Raw genomic sequence first — 27,510 nt, 5'->3', positions numbered from 1 at the left:
CCATAAATCCAGCGTAGAATACACTAGCTTATACCCAGGGGATCCTCTCTGGCTTCACTCCTACACAGGCCTGGATCCTTTTACTACTGCTGAGACAAAGGATCTGACACCGAGGGCTGACGGCCACTACCTCACCGGGATAAAGGAATTAGCTCTTATCCTGCACCCAACGAGGCCATTGTACCTACCAGCTCTTGTTTCTCTCCCCTCCTACGCCTGGACACCACCTTCAGCAGGCTTCGTGAAGATGGCTGTTGTGATCCGGAGTTATTTTGTCGAGTGAATCCACCGACACATTCATAAGCTGAGGAGATTTTGTTGTTGTTCTGGAGGTCCGTTTTCTGGGGATTTTGTTCTCGGTCTTTTAGGTGTAAATTCTCTGTGCTTTTAGGTAATTTTTTTTGTTAATTCTGTGCTTTTAGGTTTTTTATTATTTCTAAATGTCTAGGTACTTTTTTGTTTCCTTTTGTACTTACACGATATTTTGATGTGTTATTTTTTACGCCTTTTGTGTTAATTCTGTGTTTCAAATATTATATAAACATTTTCTTAAGTTCTTTTAGGTATATTTCAATAATCTATGTTCACTGAGGTATTTTGACACTTATTTTACTGCTGTTTTGGGGTCATTTTTAGGTCACTTTTTTTATTATTCTAATATATGTTCACAAAGGTATTCTATAACATATTCCTCATGCGTTCTTTTAGGCTATTTGGTACACATCATCAGGCGATTATTTGAGTTCTTTTATACAGTTAACATTCCTTTGGCGTTTATTTGGGCAATTTTGTGCATATGTGGTCTTTTGGGTAACTTTTTACACTGTTGTGCTCATTTAGGTGTTTCGTTCTCATTCTGGTGTTTTATTGGGGGGTGAGGGATTCGTGTGTGGTTCTTCATGCATTCAAAACACACACACACACACACACACAGAAAATTAGGTCAACAATAGTCACGGTGACGCCATACAAGCCCTAATGCTGTAGTATGATCTTTCCTCCGCTTCTACTGAAGCTTCATACACCCAGGGCTTCAAGCATCCCACCCTCTACTGAAGCTTCACATACCCAGGGCTTCAAGTATCTTGTCCTCTACTGAAGCTTCACACACCCAGGGCTTCAAGTATCTTGTCCTCTACTGAAGCTTCACATACCCATGGCTTCACGTATCCCACCCTCTACTTAGGCTTCACACACCCAGGGCTTCAAGTATCTCGTCCTCTACTGAAGCTTCACATACCCATGGCTTGAAATATCTCGCCCTCTACTGAAGCTTCACATGCAAGAGACTTCAAGCATCCCATCCTCTGCTGATTTCACACCTCAGGGCTTCAAGTATCTCGTCTCTACTGAAGTTTCACACACCAGGGCTTCAAATCTCCACCTCTACTTGAAGCCCCACACACACCAGGACTTCAACCATCCCCCTCTACTGAACCTTCCATACACCCAAGACTTCCAAGCATCCACATCGTTTACTGAGGCTTCACACACACCCAAACTTCAAGCATCCATCGTTTACTGAGGGCTTCACGTGCACACACCCAGGGCTTCATTATCCCATCGTCTACTGAAGCTTCACACACCCAGGGCTTCAACCATCCCACCCTCTACTGAACCTTCATACACCCAAGGCTTCAAGCATCCCATCCTTTACTGAGGCTTCACGTACACACACACACACCCAGGGCTTCAGGCATCCCATCCTTTACTGAGGCTTCACGTACACACACACACACACCCAGGGCTTCAGGCATCCTCTCTCTCATTCCATTTAACGTCACACACTGAGAGCTTCCAGAGAGGTTCAAGAGTTACATTTTATAACTGAACCTGATGGTGTTACATGCATGTGAAAAATCAACATTACTCTATTTGCAACGAGGTTATGGTCTTGGCTGCTCGTGGACCCCTGGGACTAAAGACAGGAGAAGCAAAAAGAGAAAAAAAATAATAAAAAAAAGTTTATCAGCCAAATTTGTTTTTTTTCTCATGATTCTGTGCGATTTTGTGAACTAACTGGTGCTTACTGTGTGTATCTAATTGAAGTAGAGTCTTAGAGTAATTTTGATGCCATTTGTGGAGGCTATCGCTTAAGACACACACACACACACACACACACATTAAGCACCAAAATGCATAACCTGAGCACCCACTAGGAGAGTCACGGGTGTAAGGGATAGCTCATAACACCACTGATGAACTAAGCGGTGTGGGGTTACTGCTGAGTGCCTACCGTAGCTCAGGTAATTAAGGTTAATTAGTACCTACACACACCTGGTGCATATTACGGCACTTTTTATGGTGATATGTTAATTTGACTTTTGATTGGTTGTTATACAGTTGATATATGGCCTCTTATTGGTTATCTCGTTCGTATGTCGGCTCTTATTGGTAATCTCGTTCATATGCCGTCTCTTATTGGCTGGTGTCCTGTTAGTTGCAGGTAAAAGACAATTATATTTTATTGTCTATATTTTTCTTGTATTCCGTATTCAATTTCTTGTATTTATTTGTATTTATGTATGTTTATCTAAGAATGCCCGACGTAATATTCGTATTAATTCTCATAATTGTCTACGTATTATGTGTATGTGATAAGAGTAATTTTACGTCATTTTTGTTAATTTATTGTATCAATTTTTATAAAGTAATGCTTATAAATTTTATTCATAGTGTAAATTACAGGTGTGATCAAAAAGTCCATGTGCACCTGTGAAAAATTAACAATGTAGTTTTTCCATGATATACCCATAATATTATATATCTTGCTATACTTAAAATAAATACTGGCAGAGGTATACACTTCCCAAATTTACAGTGAGCATTTCAAGTATTTATTGACAGTAGAACAAATGTAACAGTACAGATATAACGAGGAACAACTACAATGTTCATTACGGTAGGTGCACAGGGATTTTTCGATCACCCACCACTGACGCTGTTCCCAGGGCGTCTTTTGCTGTCCTATAAACGAGACTTAATGAGGGAGGCAATGGGATGTATTTAGGAACCTGGAGGACTTAAGAGAACATCATTACCCTGAGTTTTATTACAGGGGGGAGGGGGAGATAGGGAACCTTGGTTGGAGGAGGGACAGAGGAGAGAAACAGAGACAGGAGGAGGGACAGGGAGAGGAAGCATGGGGGAAGCAAGGGGGGGGCAGGGGGGAACGGGAGGAGGAAAACGAATACAGGGGGATAGGAGAGCAGAGAAAGAGAGCCAGGGGAACAAACATGATTACCAAAGTCTTAATCCCCAGTTGTCTTTCACTCAACCAACATACATTAAATATACACAATTATACCTTAGTACACGTCTTGATAAATGGTATAAATAACGTTCCTCAAATACAATAGTGTATTAAATAGATTAAGGGTAACGTTATGGTGTTTCCCACTGACCCTGTTTGCCGTTATTATACAGACTAAAAACAAACAAACAGAGATAGAAGAAAAACTCCATCAACGTCTGAATTTCCGTAACAACAGACAGTCTCACATAATGGTAAAGGACATTTCAGCTGTACCTGTGAGCTGGGTACAGACTCAAGCCTTTTGCTGTAACTTTTATGAAAGTGAAAATGAATCAACCTTTATACGAATCCTGAAGAGCGGTGATAAGTGTGTGTGTGTGTGTGTGTGTGTGTGTGTGTGTGTGTGTGTGTGTGTGTGTGTGTGTGTGTAAAGTTTCTGCTTATCTGTACGTAAATATATGTACTTGTGTATGTGTACGTGTAAAAATGTGTTCATGTGTGATTATAATATGGTTAACTGTGCGTATAAATGTGTGTACTTGTGTATGTGTGTGTGTACCTATGTATATTTTCACATGTATGTACACCTGGACATGAGTGAGTATATCTGTATATGTATGCGCGAGTATCTACATGTATGTGGTAAAATATATATATATATATATATATATATATATATATATATATATATATATATATATATATATATATATATATCACTGTGTTTGTGTGCGTGTATTTGTACAATAAAAAACAAACAATATATATATATATATATATATATATCACTGTGTTTGTGTGCGTGTATTTGTACAATAAAAAACAAACAAACACATTTTTATGGTCAGAGAAAACACAAATTTCATCAGCAAGTTTTAGGCCGCTTCAAGCAATGTGTCAGAGCAACATTTATGATGATGTCAAGTGCCGTCACTCAGTTGTCAGGATGATGCCAACATAGTGCCAACATAGTGCCAACACGTTTACGCCTTGCTGCCAACTATTACCTTCACCGCCATCACCGTGACAACACCCTGACATGTATGTATGTATGTATGTATGTATGTATGTATGTATGTATGTATGTATGTATGTATGTATGTATGTATGTAAGAATAGAAGTATTTACGCATGCATATGTCATGTGAATTACTAACCTAACCTAACTCGATGGGGAAGGTGTCTCACCTGGGAGAGCCGTAATTAGCAGAGGTATTTTATCCAGGTCGTGTATCATGTCACTTCATACTATTAACTTTCAAAGTACTCCGTCAGGTCCAGGTGTTGCAGAGGTCAGGTGAAGTCATTGGGAGATCCGGTGAAGTCAGAGGGAGGTCAGGTGAAGTCAGAGGGAGGTCAGGTGAAGTCAGCCAGGCATGTCAGACATTTACTATTTAATTAATTCCTACAACATTCGGTCGAAAAAAAGTCACTATGTTAATTAATTCAGAAGAGGAAGAGAAGGAGAAGGGGGAGGGGGAGGGGGAGGGGGAGGGGTAGGAGGGGGGACGTGAAGTGTGAGGGGTGGAGGGTGAGGTCCTCCAGTGGATGTTTCGTTTCTGATCACTCCTTCTTCCTCCTCCTCCTTCTCTCCCTCTCCTTCCTTTCTTCCCCCTCCTTCTCCTGCATTTATCTCCTTCTATTTTCCTCTTCCTCCATCTTCACCTCCTTTCCCTCGTCCTCTTCCTTCTCCTCCTCCTTTTTTCCTCCTTCCTTCTCTTCTGATGTAAACACGGAACTGGGAATGTTGTGGTGGTGGTGGTGAGATGTGTAAAGGGAGAGGGAAGTAAGAGAAGAGGAGAGAGAGGAGGAAGGAGACAAGGAGGATGAAGAGGGACACTAGAGAAGGAAAAGAGGGGATGAAGAGGGGATGCTTAGAGAGAAAAGAGAGGGGCGAAGAATAGGGTTCTCTTCCACTCTCCCTCCTCCTCTCTCTTCCGTCTCAGCCCCCTCCCTCCTTCCCCCTCCCTCTCTCCCTCCCTCCTTCTCTCACTACCCCTCTCCTACCTGTAATAATTCACTGTTTTTTCCTCTCGACCTCATAATTAATACTCTCTCCTCTACACACAAGACGAGGATCCAACTTCTTAGTCACCTGTCAGACACCTGTGGCACCGAACAACACCTGTGGCACCCATCTGTCACTCTAGCACCGCCCACCTGTACTCTCCATGACACTAAGCTATCAATATTTTCATCCTCTGGAGTGCACACACACACGCACACACGCACACGCACACACACACACACACACACACAGAACTTTATTTTTCTCCCATATATCTTCATCCTATTTACTATTACGTTCTTTAAGGCGGGTAACGAGAGAGTATTCAGGGGTGATAAATGACCCTAATTATGGCGTGTGTGTTTGTGTGTGTGTGTGTGTGTGTGTGTGTGTGTGTGTGTGTGTGTGTATGTGGCAGGGGTAAGAGGGGAAAGACGGAAAGGAAGGGGGGGAGGCTGGGAGAAAGAGGGAGGTAGGAAGGGGGGAAAACGGACATAAGAACAAGGGGAATATGGGAAGGGGGAGAGAAACAGGAGGTAAGGGGGAGAGAGGCAGAGTGGAAAGGGAAAGTGAGAAGGGGGGAGGGAGTGAGGCAGAGTGGAAGGGGGAGGTGATGGGAGAGGAACAAGGCAATATTTCGTGACAAAGGATTCAGTATAAAGAGCACCGTACTGCTTCTCTTAACTCAGCCAAACAGTTGGAGTCTTTTTAGGCTTATACAGCTGTGGGGTTTTGTCCTTTGATCGACAATACTAGAGAGAGAAAGAGATGCATAATACTGAGATATAGAGATGATTGGGAGAGATACTGACACATGGAGATAATACTGAGAGATATTGATATGTGGAGGTATTTCTCATTCTTCCCTCACCTTCTCTCTCTACGTCTCAACTTTCCCTCACCTTCTCTCTCTACGTCTCATTCTTCCCTCACCTTCTTCCTCTACGTCTCATTCTTCCCCACACCCAACCAAGACATTTTTCCCATTGTGTCACCCGCTAGTAAACACAACCATGACAGCCCAATTACAACTTAATTAACTTTGAATGACCTGTAACCTGTAACCCCCTCACCCTCCGGACCCCCTAGAGGTCACCTAACACTGACCTTGTTTGACATTGTTTTCGTCTTCCTCTTTGTGTCGAGTTTTTATTTTAATTTTTTCTTTAATCTTGAATGGGTTTATTTTTCCTGTTGTTTTTGTCTTTATTGACTGTGTTCTTAATCTATTATTCATCTTAATGGAGTAACGTCACTAGTGGAGTTCCCCAAGGCTCAGTACTTGGACCATTATTATTTATTATATATATAAACGACATAGATATCGGCTTAAACACCAACATAAGTAAATTTGCTGATGACACTAAAATATGGCGTGTAATTAAATCTGACGAGGACTCCACAAAACTACAGGAAGATCTAAACAAAATTTCATATGGTCTGAAAAATGGCAGATGAAATTCAATGTGGACAAATGTAAAGTACTTAGTCTAGGAGATGTAAACAGAGAAACCAGATACCAGATGAACAACGATGTAATAGAGAAATCCAACTGTTAGAAAGATTTAGGAGTAATGATAAGTAGGAATCTTAAACCTAGTAAACAATGTGTATTTGCTCGAAACAAGGCTAACAAAGTACTTGGTTTCATACAAAGGAGTGTTGGTTACAAGAGGTTATCCTAATACTATATCTTGCGCTTGTGAAACCTCACTTGGATTACGCTGTTCAGTTCTGGTCACCGCATTACAGAATGGATATAGAATCCTTTGAAAGATTTCAGAGGAGAATGACAAGACTAATCCCGGGCATTAGGAACCTTGAGTACAGAGACACGTTAAAGCATCTTAATTTGCACTCCCTCGAGAGACGTAGAGTGAGGGGCGATATGGTCGAGGTGTATAAATGGAAGTCAGGGCTAAGCAAAGGTGATAAAACAAGGGTAATCAAACTATCCAACCCGGAGCGAACTCGCAACAATGATTTTAAATTTGACAAATTTAGATTTAGGCGCGAGAGGTAAACATTGGTTTGGAAATAGAGTAGTGGATGAGTGGAACAAGTTACCAAACAGCATCATTAACCCGAATACGCTGGATAGTTTCAAACATAGATTGGATGGATATATGACCGATAGGGGTTGGGTGTAAATGGGACTGACCAGTATGGGCCAATAGGCCCGCTGCAGTTCCCTCCAGTCTTATGTTCTTATGTTCTTAATACTCCTGTAGACATACTATTACTCATTAGAGATCAAACATAAGCCTAAGCAAAGGACCCTCCTGGAAATAAGCAGCTGACAGCTTTATCGACTATACCTTGGTCAAGTTGCTCTACTGTTTACCAATGTTGTTTACCTGCACTGTCTCGGCACATTGAAAAATGTATAGGCCTAGTCCTACGGCCTACCTGCACCTGTTAATATACTTGTTCACCTGTATACCTGCATAGTTTATATACATGTTTATCCATTTGTAAGCCTGTATAACTTTACTGAAACAAAAAAATATTGTTTGTTACTGTGTAGCTCAGAGTAAAGGCTGCCGTCTTTAGTATTAAAGAAAATTTTTATACTCGAGACCATTGCGTGGGGGACTTTACTAAACACACACACACACACACACACACACACACACACACACACACACACACACACACGCCTCCGAAGAATTCCGAAAAAATGTGTAAATATTTGCGAGACTGTAGTCATATATAAGAGTAAATTACATACATCGTATAACAAAGTAAATAGAACAAAGGTGAATGAGAAAATATTTGAGAAACACCAACTATAACGAAAATGGCGGTGACAGTTTACGAATGAGGCTCAAGAATTTTTCCCAGCGTTCGAGAGTTACTTTGAGAAATGTTGACTTAACTCTGAGAAATACTAGTAATTCTGAAGGGGGTGTGTGCGATGTTTTTCCTCGGAGTTGTGAAAAATTGGGGAGGAGATTTAAACTCTTACTGGCATGGAAATATGTGTGTGTAAAGTTTGTGATTATTTCTGTCGGGTTTCAGGTGGAGATTCTGTCCGTGTAGAGGCTGACGAGTGAGTGTCTGGGTACTGCTGTTGATGTTATTATTATTAGACAGGTAGAGACTATGGGTGATTTTAGCAGAGAAAACAAGAGTGACTGGTGTAAACTTATTTTTAATATATATAAAAAATGGGTCATAGGTTTTTCGAGGGGACAAAAAATTAACTTCTTTTGTAATAAAATTCGAAGTGGTGGTTTTCGTGAAGATATATATAACTTCTGAAGCAATGGAAACAAACTCCATTGTCAAAAGAGAATTTCCTGTGTGTGTGTGTGTGTGTGTGTGTGTGTGTGTGTGTGTGTGTGTGTGTGTGTGTGTGTGTGTGTGTGTGTGTGTGTGTATGAAAACTAATGTTACTATTGAGGAAGTTTAGAGAGTCAGGGCCTTTGATATAAGGTCTCACTGTTATTGGTGGCTCCTGCAGGCTTCAGACACAATGGCAATTCGAAGTTGCTGTAGAAACCTGAAGGTGAACATGACTTTAGCCACTATCTACAAACATGACTTTTATCACTACTGAAACACGTGAACTTTGACCACTATACCAAAAGACATGACTTAACCACTCCTTACAGACGTGACTTTTACCAAGTTAACCAAACACATGACTTTAATCCACTACCTAGATAACGTTTTACACTCTGATTACTCTAACACGCCAGAGTTATAGGTAAGAGTTATCATCCTCTCATCATTCTGCTAAACGACTGTAAAACTCATCCAACTTTTACAGCAGCGGACATTATTTACGTCCTCACAACACAAGGAAGAATCACCTCTATGGGTAAAACTATAGCATACTGTGGATTTAGTGAGTAATGTTAACGCTTAAAATTATAACATGAGTAACATTAAGAACAGAAGAACATGAGTAAGATTAAGAACATAAGAACATGAGTAAGATTAAGAACATAAGAACATGAGTAAGATTAAGAACATAAGAACATGAGTAATATTAACGCGTAAAACAAACAACAGCCAACAAATTCATCATTGTTGGGAAAGATAAATGGAATGTCGTGACCAACAGGAGGCGGGCGACTCTACCAAGACCAACAGAACAAAGGAAAAGCTGGTGCCTCTCTCTCTCTCTCTCTCTCTCTCTCTCTCTCTCTCTCTCTCTCTCTCTCTCTCTCTCGCACCACTGTCAACCCCCCCCCGTCTTAAGTTCCTATATCAACATCGCTGCTCCTGGACACACAGAACCTTAACCCGGCCAACAAGCTCATTAGTTTTATTGTCAAGACGTTGCAGGATCTTAACCTCTGACCGATCTTGTCCCAAAGGTAATATAGGCTTCCGTGGATAGCTCTCTTGGGGAGGGTGGGGGAGAGAGGGGGGGAGAGGGAGGGGGGAAAGGGAAAGGAGAGGGGTTGGTGGGAGAGAGGGGAGAAAGGGGAAAGAGGGGTGAATGCAAAAAGTCTGAAGGCTGAAAGTCAAAGACATCCAAGACGCAACAAGTAAATAAACAAAGGGTTCAAGACACGTATTCGACAGCTGGGATTATTCCTGAATTATTCTTGTCACGTAATGTCTAAGTTTCCTGTAATAATTAATGTTAGTAGTTGAATTTAACCATAAGTTGTATAGGCTGGGTGCTGGAGTGTACTGTACCGCTGTTTGTATGTCATAAACTGGTAAGCTGTTCTACATATCTACAGTTTTACGACAACTTTAAAAATGTTTGTAGTTTTTCACATCGTGGTCTTGTGTTGAAGGATCAGGTCGCCATGTACCTCCTGACCTCCAGGTTCATTATGCACTGGTCAAGGAAACTTCAAACTCCTTCCCTCTCTCCTCCTCCTCCTCCTCTCCCTCTCGTCCCCTGAGACTCCAAATCAACTTTATTGGATAAGTTACGGATCTATTTACCCTTTACCCCCCCCGTTCACGACGCCTCTGGGTACGACCAATGTGGACATACGGTGGAAACTACAGGTGTGTATATAACAAAACCTAGCCTAACCTAACCTAACCTAACCTAACCTAACCTAACCTAACCTAACCTAACCCCACATAATGACTACAGAAACCCCCCCTCAAAAAACAAAACAAAACAGAGACGACGAATAAAAACGACACAGAACAGAACGACACCAAACCGGACGATGACTCAAGACACAAATGACGAAAACTTTGATGACGAAGAAGGCAGCGACGAGGTGAGAGCTAAGTAACAGGAGCTCTCGTTGACGTGTAGCTGGTGGGCCGGAGAAGGAGAGGGGGGTGGAAGACGCCTCTGGGTGTCACTACGAGGCCGAGAAAGAGGGGAAGAAGGTAATGGTAGTTCGTTATCTCTACTGATCACCGCCCTCCCCTCCCCCTCAGACCGCTAGCTTCTTGTTTCCCCTCTCCGCTGAAGACACACACACACACACACACACACAGAGCGAGTGAGGATTTTCGGCTACTGAAATCAAATCCCAGAGTAAAGGAGATAGGAATTGAAGTCTTGTCGTGGTTGAGATTGGAATCCTCATCTTGTGGTCCAGCTGTCGTGAGTTGTGGAGGCGTGACGAGATTAGGTTAGGTTAGGTTAGGTTAGGTTAGGTTAGGTTAGGTTAGTTAAGGTTTAAGGATCCATGGATTAAGTCTGGAAATCAATCAGTTCCCACTATACTAATCAACCAATAAACCCATCACGAAATTTACAAACAACCACACCAATCACTAACCCTAACAACCACACCAATCACTAACCCTAACAACCACACCAATCACTAACCCTAACAACCATACCAATCAACAAATCACCAGTCATGACAAACAGCCAAACACGATCCACCAATCATAACCATCAACCAATAACCATCAACCAATAACCATCAACCAATAACAAGTCCCAATCCCAAGAAGCAGAGGTCCGTGAAGGAGGAAGATTGTCTCATCACGATCCAATCACTCGTAAGCCAACACTAATCCAAAGACCCAATCCCGGTGAAGACGAATCCGTTTATAAGATCAATACCACAACTCTTAATCAGATTGGAAGCAAAAGTCTGGTAGTTCTTGGTGTGTGTGTGTGTGTGTGTGTGTGTGTGTGTGTGTGTGTGTTAGTTGTGTGTGTGTGTACATGCTAGGTTAGATGTGTGTGTATATGTCTGTGTGTACTTAGTGTTTGGTGCGTGTGTTTTAGAGAGAGAGAGAGAGAGAGAGAGAGAGAGAGAGAGAGAGAGAGAGAGAGAGAGAGAGAGAGTCTTATACCAGTGAGGAAATAAAACGATAAACGACGATAATAAAAAAAAATCCCAGTGAAGGTTTATAAGATTTTCCATTCATTTTTTTTTCTTTCATCTTTCTTCCCCCAAATTTCCCCTAAACCCCGATTTTCCTCCATCACAGAAAACGGATTTTGGTTAATCTCTCTTAAACAGGTGTAAGCAAAGTTCGTGATCTTTTCCCAACATCAATGGATTTTCCTCGCGAATTCGCCAACATTAATGGCTTTACCTCGCCAAATCATCGCTAATCTTAATGGATTTTTCCTCGTAAGCGTCCCACAGTATTGGGGAATCATCTTGACAACGTCGGTAAAGTAATGGGATTTTTCTCACAGTATCGGAAAAATTTGTGGATTTTCCTCATAAGGTCACCAAACATGCCTGGATTTTCCTCATAAGGTCACCAAACAAGCCTGGATTTTCCTCTTAAGGTCGATAATATTAAAAAAGAAAAGAAAATGAAATGCAAATAAAATCGTTAACTGAAATGTACATCTTCAAGGTTTATGACACAACAGGTGTTAATATACAGGTAATAAACAGGTAATAAACAGGTAATATACAGGTAATATAATTAAAGGGGCATATCAACCATAACTTAATACAACGAACAGAGTAAATGTACACATATGAAAGACAATTTTGAACGAAGTGGAAAATGATAATAATATGAAAGTAAAACCTAACAGAAAAAGAAGAAATTACTGGAAATGAGAGACGAAAGGATAAGTGAATGATAAGAGAATAAATAAAGTTGTATTTAGACGAAGAGAGGTGAAGAAAGACAAGGATTATCAGGGAATATAAGACGAAAACGGGTTATCAAAGAGAAGAAAAGCTTGGGACGAGAATTAACACAGAGGAGCTTGGGACGAGATGTGGAAGAGAGGTGCTTAGGACGAGATGTGGGAGAGATGTGCATGGAACGAGAATGTGGGAGAGGGAGGTGCAAGGGACGAGAAACTAAAGGAAATTGCCTGGGGAATGGGAAAGAAGTCTAACTCAATGAGACAAAATTAAAGCCCATTCATTCGCCCACCATGTCTCCTACACCCTCCCTCCCCCTTTCCCCCTTCCCATTCCCCCCTTCCTCCCTCCCGTGACCTTGGTGGGATGATAGGCATGACCACGAGTGTACGTCCGTCGGTTGTTCCTAGGCAGCTTCTACACCACACACACACATTCTTAAGTTTCCCGGACGAATAACCCGGAAACGGTAATATATCTCCACATCACGTGACATGAGGTAGAGTAAAAATGTTTCTCAAGTGACAGTAATTTGTTTTTTTTTTGGAGTCTTGCAAGGCGAGCAGCAAATACCAGCGACATTTCATTAAAGTTCTTTGTTTTTCGTCGTCTGGCTTATTCAGGGAAAGCATTTAGTGTTGGCAACGATGATTCATTACCACACAAATTTCACGCCTGAGAAATGTTGAATATTTCATCCCCGTGTATTTCCACCTGGAGTTCTTGAATAATTACATTAACCTGAACAGTAATTAAAGCACAGACGCAGTTTTTATCTCCAAATGTTATATATTTTGTTGAATTAAGTATAAATATTTTGTTAATTACTATAATACACAGGGAGCTGATTACTGTTATATTATACATTAGGTGTTAATTATGATGTTATAGCATATAAGACGTAAATAAATGACGCATTTATAGTTCTTGACACACACACGCACACACACACACACACACACACACACACACACACACACACACACACACACACACCATCCATCACGCCCACAACACCTGTCCCTAGTTTTCTGGTTCTCGTTTTGTTTTCTGGTTCTCGTGTTTACGTTCTACTATCCAGTCGAGAAACGTTTGTGTCGTCATAATACCGTTGCTGGTCAGAAGCATTTTTCGTGGGGGAGGGAGGTAAGGATTCACTTGTGTTAAAGAAACTCGTCATACTCAGAAATCGTTTTGTAAAGGAAACGTTTATGATCCGGGAAAAAAAACGTTTGTTATTAGGAGATAATGAGAAGAGGGCTCTGTTTGTGTTTTGCCCTTCGAGAACAGTAGAACAGACAGACAGAAGACAGACAGACGAACAGAACCGAACCAGACAAGACACATGAACAGACAGACAGACAGACGGGTGAAGAAAGGGCAGACAGACAGACAGACAGACAGACGAACCAGACAAAGACAAGACACAGACAGACAGACAGACAGACAACAGACAGACGGAAGAGGGCCGATTGGGCAGATAGATAGATAGACACCACTCTCACACACGCACTCACAGACACACACACTTCCGTCCTCACCTTCAAAAGCCTCATGCCTCTGCCCACCTGACCAGCGGCATGTAAAGGAGACAGACGGGACGGCCTACAGAATCCTATCCTCATCCTATCTTCATCATTATCCTTGGCTCCTTCTATGCTCCTCTTCCTCTAAACATCCTTCCAACATCCCCCTCTTCCTCTAAACATCCTTCCAACATCCTCCTCTTCCCCTAAACATCCTTCCAACATCCCCCTCTTCCCCTAAACATCCTTCCAACATCCCCCTCTTCCCCTAAACATCCTTCCAACATCCTCCCTTCCTCTCAAACATCTCCAACATCCCTCCTCTTCCCTAAACATCCTCCAACATCCCTTCTGCAAACATCCTCCAACATCCTCATCTTCCCTTGTAAAACATCCTTCCAACATCCCCCTCTTCCTCTAAACATCCTTCCAACATCCTCCTCTTCCCCTAAACATCCTTCCAACATCCCCCTCTTCCCCTAAACATCCTTCCAACATCCCCCTCTTCCCCTAAACATCCTTCCAACATCCTCCTCTTCCTCTAAACATCCTTCCAACACCCTGCCAAGTCATTACAACAACATGTATCTTGTTACTTCCCTCATCCCACTCAGTCATGTCCCTCTCACTCCCCACTCAGTCATGTCCCTCTCACAAGCCACTCAGTCATGTCTCTCTCACTCCCCACTCAGCCAAGCCCCTCTCACTCCACCATGTCCCTCTCTGTCATCTCAATGTTGTGACGAAGCTTCTATCACCATGACAACCACTATACCAACCTCAGTCTGTTTACGTTGGAGCAGGTCGGGTAACTCAATACCCGCCTCTCCTGACGTGACGGAGAGGAGTCGTTTTACCGCATGAGGGAGTTTTTTTTTTTTAAGTAGGGAATTATCACTTCTTCGTCAGCAGTGTTTCCGAATGAGGATGTTTTGTTGAGATATGTTTGATAAAGGAGTGGATGTTCTGGCTCTGTCTACCTGTCTACCTGTCTACCTGTCTACCTAGTCTACCTGTCTACCTGTCTACCTGCATGGTTTCTACTTGATGTGTCTACTTTAACTCAAAGCCTCGGGACTACTGTATACACGTAGAGGTCAGTGTTGTCCATCACACACACGCACACACACATACACACACACACACACACACACACACACACACACACACGCACACACGTATAATGGCTGTAGGCGACTTCCTCCTGCTATTCTTTCTTTCTTCCTATTCTTCTTCTTCCTCATTCTCCTTCTCCCTCTTCTTCACCCCCTCCTCCTCCTTCTTTAGCTTCTCCCCTCCTCCCTCCCCCCCTTCCTTTTCCTCTCTGGTTCAAGATCCACTTGAGGGAAGGAGATGGTATAATCCTCTTCCTCGAATGCACTAGAGAGAGGGTAAGTGAGTGAAGGAAATAGTGCATCCTTCACCCTCCACTCTACTTCACTCCTCCATCTTCCTTGACCGCCACGCAGGAGGGGAAAAGAGAGAGAGAGAGAGAGAGAGAGAGATATGAGTAGCTATGTGTTTATTTTCCTCAGTGCCCCTCCCTCCTACCTTCCTCCCCTCCTTCACCACGGCCCACTTTGACATAAAACATACTAATTCATTCACAATAAAGAGAGCTGACTCAAGCACAACAGCGAGTAACACACACACACACACACACACACACACACACACACACAAGGGGTAAGAGACCAGGTATTATAACCCCGCTTACCTGACACTGCCCGGAAATGAAGGTGGCCGCTCTGGTCTGTACGGACAATACCCGGCCAACTACACCTCTTTATAACGGACCGGACCTCCCCAGCTACGGATTACGGACAGGTGACCCACATGAGGTGTATATAAGGACACCTGTGATGTAAGGATAAATGTTTAATAATGTTAGTCTCGTATCACACCTAACCTAACCTAACCTAACCTAACCTAACCTAACCTAACCCCACCCCGATACATTCACTTAGCGCCAGTTATAGGATTAAAAATAATAGGAAACAAAAATGAACTAGAACTTTTTGAAACCGAATCCTGTTATGTATCTGACGAGTCAACCCAGACGGAAATTAAATCTAAGAGTTGAGAGGAAAAAACGGAGAAAGTTTAAGAAAAATACTTTATCGTGTGTAGTCCTCGAGGGGGGTGGGGGGTGAGGTGGGGGGTGGGGGGGGGGGTGGGGGGGTGAGACTCAGGACCTGATGGGGTTGTTTGGAGGTTGAGTGAGGTTTGACTCACTTGAGGTTGAGTCACTTGAGGTTTGAGTCACTTGAGGTTTGAGTCACTTGAGGTTTGAGTCACTTGAGGTTTGAGTCACTTGAGGTTTGAGTCACTTGAGGTTTGAGTCACTTGAGGTTTGAGTTACTTGAGGTTTGAGTTACTTGAGGTTTGAGTCACTTGAGGTCTGAGTCACTTGAGGTTTGAGTCACTTGAGGTTTGAGTCACTTGAGGTTTGAGTTACTTAAGTGTATAATAAAAGGCTAACTTCTTCCTATCATGGTGAGTAACGTGATACAACAGAGAGATATAAACATGAACGGCCGGAAACATCCTTATACTACTACTACTACTACTACTACTACTACCACCAGTAATGTCTGCCCCATTCACCATCCCAACCACTACCACCATTTCACCACCATCATCATCATCACCACCATCACTATTACAATCACCACTAACCCCACTCCCACAACCACTACTACTACCACCACCACCATCTTTACCCAAACAACCACCACCACCACCACCACCATCTCTACCCAAGCAACCACCACCACCACTACCACTACTACCACCACCAATCACCATCTACCACCCCACTCCCACAACCACTACTACTACCACCACCACCATCTTTACCCAAACAACCACCACCACCACCACCACCATCTCTACCCAAGCAACCACCACCACCACTACCACTACTACCACCACCACCACCACCACCATCTCTACCCAAACAACCACCACTACCACTACCACTATCACCACCACCAAAACAACCAACAACATTACTACCACAACCATTCTTACACCATCCCAATTATTATCACCATAAAAACAAAAATGGAGAGACAGACAGACAGACAGACAGACAGACAGACAGACAGACACAATTACAAGAGCTAACTACAACGTAAAGGAAGGTTTTTCAAGTCCTCTCCACAAGGCAATTACAGCAGGCGATAAAATTTCCCAGATTGTAAACACAGAGAATGAGTGATTTAACACACATTAATCTTGCGGTCTTACTTCTCCTCTTCCTCTCTCCTCCTCTCTCCTTTCCTTCCTCTTCTTCTTCTCCTCTCTCCTTCATCCTTTTCCTCTTCTCTCCTTCATTTATCTCCCCCCCTCTTTCTCTCCTCCATCCTCCTTTCTTCTTCATCTCTCCCTCTCCCCCCTCTACCTCCTACAGTTTCTCTTTTTTCCTTCCTCTTCTCTCTCCTTCATCTCCCTCTTTTGTCTCCGCCTTCCTCATTTCTTTTTCATCTCCCTCCTCCTCCCTCATTTACCTTCTTTCCTTTCCTTCCTCTTTTCTATCCTCCTCCTTCTCTTGTTTCGTCTCCCTTCCTACTCCACCTCATCTCATTAGTTTCCTCTTTCCCTTTTCTTATCTTCCTCCGTATTCCCTCACTATTCCACTTCCTCCCTCTCTCATCTCTCACTCTCTCTCTTTCTTTTTCTCGTTCTCCTCTTCTACTTTTTTCTCCCTCAATACGTTTCTCCCTCTCTTTTCGTCTCTCTTCCTCTTGTTTTTTTTCTCTCTCTCTATCTCTCTCTTCCTCTCCTTTCTGCTTTCAATTTTGATAATTTTTCAACTTCCATCATTTTTTATTCATCAACATGTGATTCTCATTTATACATATACAGTACATATTAATACATACCCAACACCTGATCTAAAGCGGGCCCTAGAACAATGACGTCATCAGTATCACATAACCTGGTCAATGACGTCATCTAGTATCAGGTAACCTGGTCAATGACGTCATCTAGTATCAGGTAACCTGGTCAATGACGTCATCAAGTATCAGATAACATGGTCAATGACGTCATAACTGAGCCAAAAATAAATAAACATAAAACTACGTCGATTTTTTTTTACGCTTTCAAAGTCGAACAAAAAAAAGTTTGAAAATTAAATCAGATAAATTAAATGCTCACCTGAATACGTAATGTACACACACACACACACACACCTTTTTAACCCCTTAATGACTCCTCCCGCGAGAAAAATAACTTCCTCATTAGCAGGTAATTATCAATAAATGCTGAGAACACGTCATTAACAAGTGCTCGTTACCAGTGCACCCCTTTGTTTCTTCTTCCATAATTACGTTAACCAAGAAACTAAATGTATTTTGTCGGGTCAGTAATTAAAAAAAAAACTATTACTGTATTAAGAAATTATGTATAAAAATAGTTCTTCGTAATAATGGAGATATAAAAGTCTAGAAAAGGTCAATAATTAGTTAAGAAAAAGATAAAAGTCTGTATAAAAGTTTCCCCAAAGTAACAAATAAAGACATGATAGAAATATACACGGGATGAATACGGCGTTGAAGACACGGGAAGAATCTGGAGTGAAATGAACAAAACATTGATGTAATAATCACACGGCCAGCTGGTGATATTATAAATGTATTTAGTATTATTTAAAGATACTTACACAGATACAGGATACGGGATGAAGCTCGTGTGAAAGAAAACAACACGGGCACAATTCTCACACGGGTAGCTGGTAGTAACTGTATACGAAACTGTAAAATTATCGTTTCGGTCATCAAAATACATAAAATATCATTGAAAAACCTAACCTAACCGAACATAACATAACAACATAACCACCGGAAAAAACATAATTTGAACCTAACCCAACCTTACCTATCCTAACCTAATCTGACCTAACCTAACGTACAATACTGGATGGTGGTACTCACACAGCCAGGTGGTAGATGACAGCACGGACGCCCCTGGGCCTCTCGAGGAAGTTGTAGACCCTGGCTTGCGTCCGTCTGTACCTGACGTCCCTGCGAGAGGTCTTGTAGTTGAGGGGTTTGCCTAGGAGGCTCATCCTGGGTTGATGCAGTCGCGACCCGCCCACTCGACCTAACCGACGGAAGTCATGCCCGCTGGAGGAGGAGGAAGATGAGGTAGTGGTTAGTTGTGGTACTGTAACACACATATCATAACCTAACCTAACATGACACTAACTTATCATACCCTAACCTAACCTAACCTAAACTATACATTAGGAACATGAAGTTATATTAAAATTTCAGCACAATGGCACGATCATATGTATACCTACAATACATAAAAATACACAAATGCTTACACATATACATAAATCATCATAAAAACACAATTAATCACACCGATCATCACAGAGTTTAATTACATATCATTAGAAGGTCGTGATGGGGTAATTAAAGATAACTCTGGTTGACTTGAGCTGAGATGAAGACACAAAGGGGGAGAGATAAGGTCGATGGAGCCTTCCAAGTATTACTATTGGACTAAATTAGAGGAATTATAATGGATGAGTGGCGATGGAAGAGAAGGGAGGGAGGGAGGGGGGTAGAGAGAAGGAGGGAAGGTAAGAGGGAGGAGAGAGTGAAGGGTAGGAGGGAGAGAGGGAAGGGTAGGAGGGAGGGGTGATTAGGAGTCGAAAGCTTGAGATCAAAAATAAATATTTATTGAATTTATCTCGTTAGTGGTGATGTCCTCCAGCATCCATTTGCGTGTTTAAATAATGTGTGTGTGTGTGTGTGTGTGTGTGTGTGTGTGTGTGTGTGTGTGTGTGTGTGAATAAAACCCAACTTAATCCCACATAAAAACACACTGTTAGAATCGACTGCCATTTGAAAACATCCAACCAACTTTACAAAACTTTAAAATGCATCCGTAACTCCGAAGGTACAACTTGATGCTTCAGTCCAATGGCCCCATGGACTTTTCCCCCGGCATCTTGACTACTTGACGGCAGAGTGGAGGAAACACCAGACGTCAAGTATTTTCGAGTCTCCTGGCAATGGAGGTGACGTAATTTATTTTATCTTTTAAATGTCGTTTCCTAAGCAGTTCTGATTCGCTTAATGATACTGTGATTCGTTTTTAAGTAAGTCTCGTTTCGTTTTATATATACACACGTATTCTGATTCGTTTTAGGTAAGTAAGATTCCTTTTAAGCAATATAGCCTCGTTTTAGGTAAGTAATTTTCATTTTAAGTAATTCTATTTCGTTTTAGGCAAGTATGACCCGCTTTAGAATAAACCTGATTTCCTTCTATATTCAATTATTTACAGATTAAGGCCGTTTAGAGTTAAAATAAATCAAATTCCATTAAAAATAAACTAGAGTCATTCCACATAAACTTGACTTCTTTAACAGCAAGTCTAATTATATGCAAGGTGATCGAAAAGTCCCTGTGCACCTGTCAGTAGAATGAGGTAGACATAACACGGAATGACTGTAGTGATAATTATTACAAGTGCATAGGGACGTTTTGATCACCCAGGAATATGATACAAGTATCTAACACACACACCCACACACACACACACACCCACACACACACACACAGACACACACACACATTAAAATCTAATTTCCATTTAACTTATGGGAGAAGTTGGAAGGCCTGAAGACTTGGCTGAAGATGACACGGTATAATATGACACACTTACCTCACATATGACACACTTACCTCACATATGACACACTTACCTCACATATGACACACTTACCTCACATATGACACACTCACCGAGAAGGAACGAACGAGAAATGACACAAATTCCTATAATTATTCCTCTTATCATTACTATCAATTAATTACTAAACTATCATTATCATCATTACCACCTAAGTCATTATAGCACAGACAGGTTAGTGCATATCGCGTGACAAGTTAATGAGATTACATTTTAAAGTCTTGTTAACAATTTTCATACATTTAACCTAACCTAACCTAACCTGACCTGACTTGACCTTACCTGACCTGACCTGACCTAACCTAACCATCAGAATACATTAGGAGGAGAGAAGTATAATCACCTTCACTAAAATATAAAGTATAGTTTACTGTTCTGTTAAAGGGAGAGATACTGGTGCCAGGGGAGGAGGAGGAGGAGGAGGAGGAAGACAAGAGGAGGAGGAGGAAGACAAGAGGAGGAGGAAGGCAAGGGGAGGAGGAGGACCATCATTTAAAAGTCTCATCGAAGTCCTTAAAAGTTTCTCTCTAAGGAGGTGAGGCGAGGAGGAAGGAAGGAGGGGGATGTGTTTTGTATATATTTTATTTATCTATCTTTATTTATGTCTCTATTTGTTCTCTTTCTCTTTCTTTTAATGCATTTCTCTTTCTGTATCTGTATGTTACTCTCTCTCTCTCTCTCTCTCTAATTCTTATGGTCGTTCGCTTTCTCTACTTCTACTCCCTCTCTCGCTCTCTCTACCTCCTCCCTTTCTCTCTCGTTTTGTCTTTCTCTCCCCCTCTCTCTACCTCTTCCCCTCTCTCTACCTCTTCCTCCCCCCCCCTCTCTCCCTCCCTACACTCCAAACACCATTACAACACAGGCCAAACAACACCGTCATTATCCACACACTACACCTACACCTCATGACACCTGACTCACGTAAACAATAAAAATACAGTTTTATGTAAATTTACTTAATATATATTCGTTCCCATTCCCATTCCCGACCGCATATTGTTGGTGTAAACAGTGATATGTAAATGAGATGGTTGTTACTTAATCAACTGGTTTTTCAGGCCAATGGTATGCTAATTTAATGGTTGTTTTTTGTGGGTGTGTAGTGTTAAACCTTTTATTTTTTATTATTTTTTTAAGTTAGGTTAAAATAGTGATTGTGGGTTACTCATGGGTTTTAAGTTATGGTACTTAAGGGGTAAGATCAGTGTACTCAAGGGTTTAGGCCATATTACTCAATGGGTAAAATCACAATAATAAAGGGTTTAAGCTGACAACGAAAGCTAACACTGAGCTGACACCGAGAGCTAACACTGTGAGATGACATCGAAATCTAACACTATGCACTGACACCAAGAGCTGACACTGACAGCTGAAGCCGTGAAATAGCACCAAACTGAACTTAAATACACTGTCAGTTCTTCAGTCATCCATTAAAACAAAACAAAAATATAGAAAAAAGAAAATAAGCATAACATTTACTCAGACGTTGTGGCTGTCTCTCATAATACTGACGACTGGTTCAAGAAGAAAGAAAATGACTAATAAAAGCAGGAATATGTGGAAGCGTAAGGAACTGATGTTAAGAGTAAGAGAAATCGTCACGAAAAATAAAATGGTGATGATTTTAAGCTTGAGAGAGAGAGAGAGAGAGGGGGGGGGGATGAATCGTAGTAATAACAACACTCTCTCTACATAACAGTAAAGAACAAATGCTTGAAAGAACTTGACATGACAAGACAAATGCTTGCAAGGAACCCAAATTGACAAGAGAAAAGATTACCACAATTGTACGAGGAGAGAAATACACTTGAAATATTCCTACACACTTACCGAGACGCGGGGAAGACACTCGAGATTTCAGTTTAATAAGAATAATGAAATTACCTGAAGGTTAATCATTTTAACGTTACCTGAGGGGGGTAGGGTAGGGTATGGTAGCTTAGCCTTAGAGTGGTTAATCTTTAGTTGAAATAGACTGGAATGCATAAAATCTCCCGGTGATCTGAAAAAAAAGTACTAAAATGACATAAAACCGAAGGAGATACCCCCCTAGTGTACAGCCTGACGTTGGACATACTGAAAGAAGGACCATTTATTTTATTCCAATCTAAAACATCCAACGCAAATATACAATAAATTACCAGAGGAAAAAAAATCATAGAAAGTTTTAATTCGAGACAAAAGCTTTAATCCAATCTCATTTTCCGCTTTAGCTGGTTGTCAAAATGTGAAACTCGCACCCAGCTTGAAAAAAAAAATAATGTATATATAAATGATAACCTCAAATGACCAATTAAAAGACTAGTTATTTGAGCTAGTTTACTCAAAGTCATTAGTCGATTTTTATTTGTTTTGGTAATTTAAGTTTTTATGTTGTAATTTTCCCCTCAAAGATCGTGTTTCATTCGACGTGAATTATGAAGAAGAAAAAAATTGCTGGAACACACACACACACACACACACACAAAAAAAAAACCAAACACCAATTAAAAAAACGTCCACAAACATGAATTTAATTAAAATATTTTAATTAAGGACATTCCAGCCTGGGTGACTCTCAAAGCACAATATTTTAAACACCGGAGCAGCGTGACCAATGACCTGCCTTAACGAGGTTACTACACCTGTCAGTAACATCATTTAACTAACAACAAAAAATAACCTGTAATTTTCTCCGGATTACGCAAAATTTAGGTTAGGTTAGGTTAGGTTAGATTAGGTTAGGTTAGGTTAGGGTTGGATATGGTCAAGGTAGAAGCATATAATTTTATTGGTATACATATTATCTTGATTAAGAGTTACCTGTAAAAACTGACGCACTTTACACACACACACACACACACACACACACACACACACACACACTCTCTCTCTCTCTCTCTCTCTCTCTCTCTCTCTCAGAAAGGAGACAGAAGGATATGACAGCACCAAAGGAACAGGAGGGGGAGGAGGGGGTGATGGAAGAGGGGTGAGTAGGGGTGGGCAGGTGGTGGGCTGGAGGGGTGGGCAAGGGGTTCTCTAGGGGTGGATGGTGGGCAAGAGGGATAACAAAGGGTAGGTAGTGTAGGGGTGGAAGGGGGAAGGGGGGGGGGGCAGTAGGAGGGGTGAAAGTGGGAGTTCAGATCTAAATTATGTCAAAACTTTCCCACAAAACAACTTGGCGGCTGAAGTTAAACAATTAGTCATCGAGTCAGAATCATCAACTGAAACCTCCATGAGAAATCGAATCATTGCTTAACGAATCAGATTCATTGGCTGATTTAACACCGTCGTTTGATCTTAACTTTCACCATTTGATCAAGTTTATCAGTTGATTAGAATTTTTTGCTGATCTGATTCGCCTTTTGATCACTTTTATATATATATTCCATCAATGAAGTCGGGAAAAAATTTGGAATGGTGTGTGTGTGTGTGTGTGTGTGTTGTAAAGAGACAAAATTTCCCTCCAAGACAATGCGAGTGAGTAAAATAAAAATAATTAATCCTTGTGGACATGTAGGTCGCTGGTAAGTCCTGAAGTTCCTAAAAATATCACCCGAGAAGGAAGCCGAGGAGGAGGAAGAGGAGGAGGGGTAGGAGGAGGAGAAGGAAGCCGAGGAGGAGGGGGAGGGGGAAGCCGAGGAGGAGGAGGAGGGAGAGGAAGCCGAAGAGGAGGAGGAGGAGGAGGAGGAGAAGGAAGCCGAGGAGGAGGAGGAGGAATTAGTGATAATGATGGTGGTCGAGGAGGTGTAAGTGGTGGTAGGTGGTAGTAGTGGTAGGTGGTAGTGGTGGTAGGTGGTAGTGGTGGTAGGTGGTAGTAGTGGTAGTGGTGGTAGTAGTGGTAGGTTGTGGGTTAGGCCGTTCACGATCCAACACAAGGCTTTTAGTGGAATTTGAGATGACTTGTGGTGGTGTGTTGTGGTGCTGTGTTAGTAGTAATGTTTGGCTTTGATCGGGTCTTGCGTTTTATCTTGCTCGCTGGTGTTATGTTGAGGAAAAGATACAACACTCACTCAGTCAGTCAGTCAGTCAGTCAGTCAGTCACAAGTTACATACACACATAGCAACTATTGTGAGCTAGTCTAGGAAAGTATCTCAAGGTTGGACAAAATACAACAAGGTAAAATCCTCCGTCACTCCCTCTCTCTCTTTCTCTCTCTCTCTCTCTCTCTCTCTCCCTTCATATAGACAAAAAAATATCCTGAAATTCATCAAAAACTGAAGAAAATCAATTAATTCTGATTGTGTACTAAGTCAGTGGGAAAGAAATTATAATAATTATGATAATTATTTAAGTTGTGGATTTATAGTATTATAAAGTAATTATTCAAGGACAAAAATATAATAAAATAATCCTGATAATTACTTAAGTTGGGGGGGGGGGAATATAATCCTGACCTGACCTGACCTAACCTAACCTAACGTAACCTAGGTTAATGTAATTGTTATTTTTATTTCAATTATTTAAGAAGAGGGGGAAACACACAACGTAATGGCCCTTGAAGGTAGACAATGGGTCGTTAAGAAGGCGTTTCAAGCCCCTTTACCATCTATATGTAACTACCGGAGCATAGTCATCTCCCCTTTACCTCCTCCCCTCACCCCTCACCTCCCCTCACTCCTCACCCCTCACTTCCTCCTTTGGTCCTACCCTTCACTTTCACACCTCGCTTTTCCCCTTTCCACCTCCCCACCTCACCTCACTCCTCACCTGCCCCACCCCTCCCCAAGCCCCACCCCTCCACTAGCCCCACCCATCACCTCACTCCTCCTAACCTCCCCTAGCCACGCCTAATAGCATAGATCAATAGCAGCTGTTCTGGTGGCAAGTGCTTCCAACAAAACCTCACATTAACCAAACAAAACTCGTATCAAACCCCACAAAAAATACGAAACGCGAAGAAAAAACGAAAGCAACGAAGGAAAGAAAGAAAAATAAAATAATAAATACTACTACTATTACTACTACTACTACTACTACTACTAATAATAATAATAATAATAATACCGTGAATACTACTACTACTACTACTACTACTACTACTAACAGTAATCGACTATTTAAAGTTAACCTGCCTGTCCTGACAATTTTTTTTACGAGGTTAAATCACCAGATAAATCAACGTGTCATTTATAAAGGCAATACATTACAGTGAGTTAGCTGTAAATGAACCCATATTTACCTTTATTCACAACCCAACGTAAATACATAAATAAATAATGAACTCCATAACTCACATGTACAGTTGAGAACCAAATTCCCTGGACAGTTTCGGCAATATCTGGCATCAAGTTATGGGATTTTAACTCAATATTTTTCTTCGTATTATAGATGGGATTTAGGATTTTAACATCGATGTCCTCAGATTTTTCTTGGGATTACAGATTGGGGATTTTAACGTGAATTTACTCAGATTTTCTTTGGATTACAGAGATAATTTAGGATTTTAATATCGATGTCCTCAGATTTTTCTTGGGATTACAGATTGGGGATTTTAACGTGAATTTACTCAGATTTTCTTTGGATTACAGAGATAATTTAGGATTTTAATATCGATGTCCTCAGATTTTCGATATTTTTTTTTCAAAGTATACACAGGAAAATATTTACTTTTCATAATAATTTTTCAAAGTTTATAAGAGGAAAATATATATACAGTATTATCTTTTGTGAGCTACGCGTTCTGAACATGAGTCGTGTTTCTTATTAGTGAAAAGTGAAGACCAAATTGCTTTAGATAATAAGGATAAAAGCTATTTAAAGTTATTATAAAAGTTTGTGAATACTCTTAAGTCGTTCGTTATCAAGCTTACTCTCTCTCTCTGTTTCTCTCTCTCTGTTTCTCTCTCTGTTTCTCTCTCTGTCTCTCTCTCTCTGTCTCTCTCTCTCTCTCTCTGTTTCTCTCTGTCTAACTTCTATACAACACCCTCCTCCTCTTCTTCTTCTCCGTCTTCCTCCTCCTCCTCCTCCTCCTCCTCACAGCCTTACCTAACCTTCCTTCAGAACACACCTAAATTCCCTCACCTTGACGTCCTTCTATAAACACTCCAGTATTTTTTTTTTCATATTTACTTTCCTTTTATAGTAATAAGTGTACGTTTCTATTTCCGGGTGTACATGACAGTTCTGAGTGTGGCAGTTCCGGGTGTACAGGGCAGTTCCGGGTGTACAGGGCAGTTCCGGGTGTACAGGGCAGTTCCGGGTTTACAGGGCAGTTCCGGGTGTACATGACAGTTCCGGGTGTACATGGCAGTTCCGGGTTTACATGGCAGTTCCGGGTGTACATGACAATTCCGGGTGTACATTTACTGTTGCTTACCATATTTACAGTGGTACACATACATTTACAGTGGGATTCCAATATTTACAGCGGTACAGTACATTTACAGCGGTACAGTCACCCCCAGGTATAACTATTTCTGCAATATTTCCAGCTGAACTTCATTAAACTGTCGGAAATAAATCTCTGGTGAAAATAATTTCTTGGGGCAATCATTCTTAGAGGTAAATAATTTTCAAGATGGATTTAATTGTTTGGTGGAAATAAGGAATAATTCTTTGATATGAATTATTCTTTGGTGGAAATATTTTTTGGGGAAATAGTTCTGTTTGAAATAAATCGTCGGGGGAAATAATTTTTATAGGAGATAATTATTTAGTCGTTAACTGTTTAATTCTCAGGCATCTTAACCATATATTCTTCAGCCAAAAATTCTCAAATAAATTCTCTCATGTCGACAAGTCTTCAGTGTTTAATCTCTCAATATCTCTCCCCTTCCTGTACGCATCATTAATCTCTCTCTTGCTTCCTTTTGTTGTTAATCTCCAAGTCTCTCCCCCAGACGTCTCTTTTCTCTAATTCTCAATCATCTCTTCTTCCTCTCAGATAAATCTCTCACCAATTCTCCAAAACGTCTCTTACTTTTGGGGATTTTCAGTTCATCTCTTATAAATCTCTCTACTTTCTTCGTCAGTGTCTTCATCTGTCTACTGCCGATATCTCAAAAGTACTT

At 41.2% G+C, this 27,510-nt stretch overlaps 1 protein-coding gene across 3 annotated transcripts in view; it reads right to left on the bottom strand.

The window, feature by feature from the left end:
- Window positions 1-18,929, bottom strand: part of LOC121873251 (potassium voltage-gated channel subfamily KQT member 1-like) — a 158,695-nt gene extending 139,766 nt beyond the window's left edge. For all 3 annotated transcript variants that reach the window (XM_042376664.1, XM_042376663.1, XM_042376665.1), the window contains exon 1: window positions 18,741-18,929. In XM_042376664.1, coding sequence (XP_042232598.1) covers window positions 18,741-18,874 — 134 coding nt within the window. In that variant the 5' untranslated portion in view covers window positions 18,875-18,929. The remainder of the gene's footprint in view (window positions 1-18,740) is intronic.
- Between the last annotated feature and the right edge of the window lie 8,581 nt (window positions 18,930-27,510).

The sequence above is a fragment of the Homarus americanus genome, unplaced genomic scaffold, assembly GCF_018991925.1.
Source record: "Homarus americanus isolate GMGI-L3 unplaced genomic scaffold, GMGI_Hamer_2.0 scaffold32929, whole genome shotgun sequence".
Classification (NCBI taxonomy): Eukaryota; Metazoa; Arthropoda; class Malacostraca; order Decapoda; family Nephropidae; genus Homarus; species Homarus americanus.
Note: the sequence above shows the minus strand (reverse complement) of the source record. Positions and strands in the feature narration are given on the sequence as shown.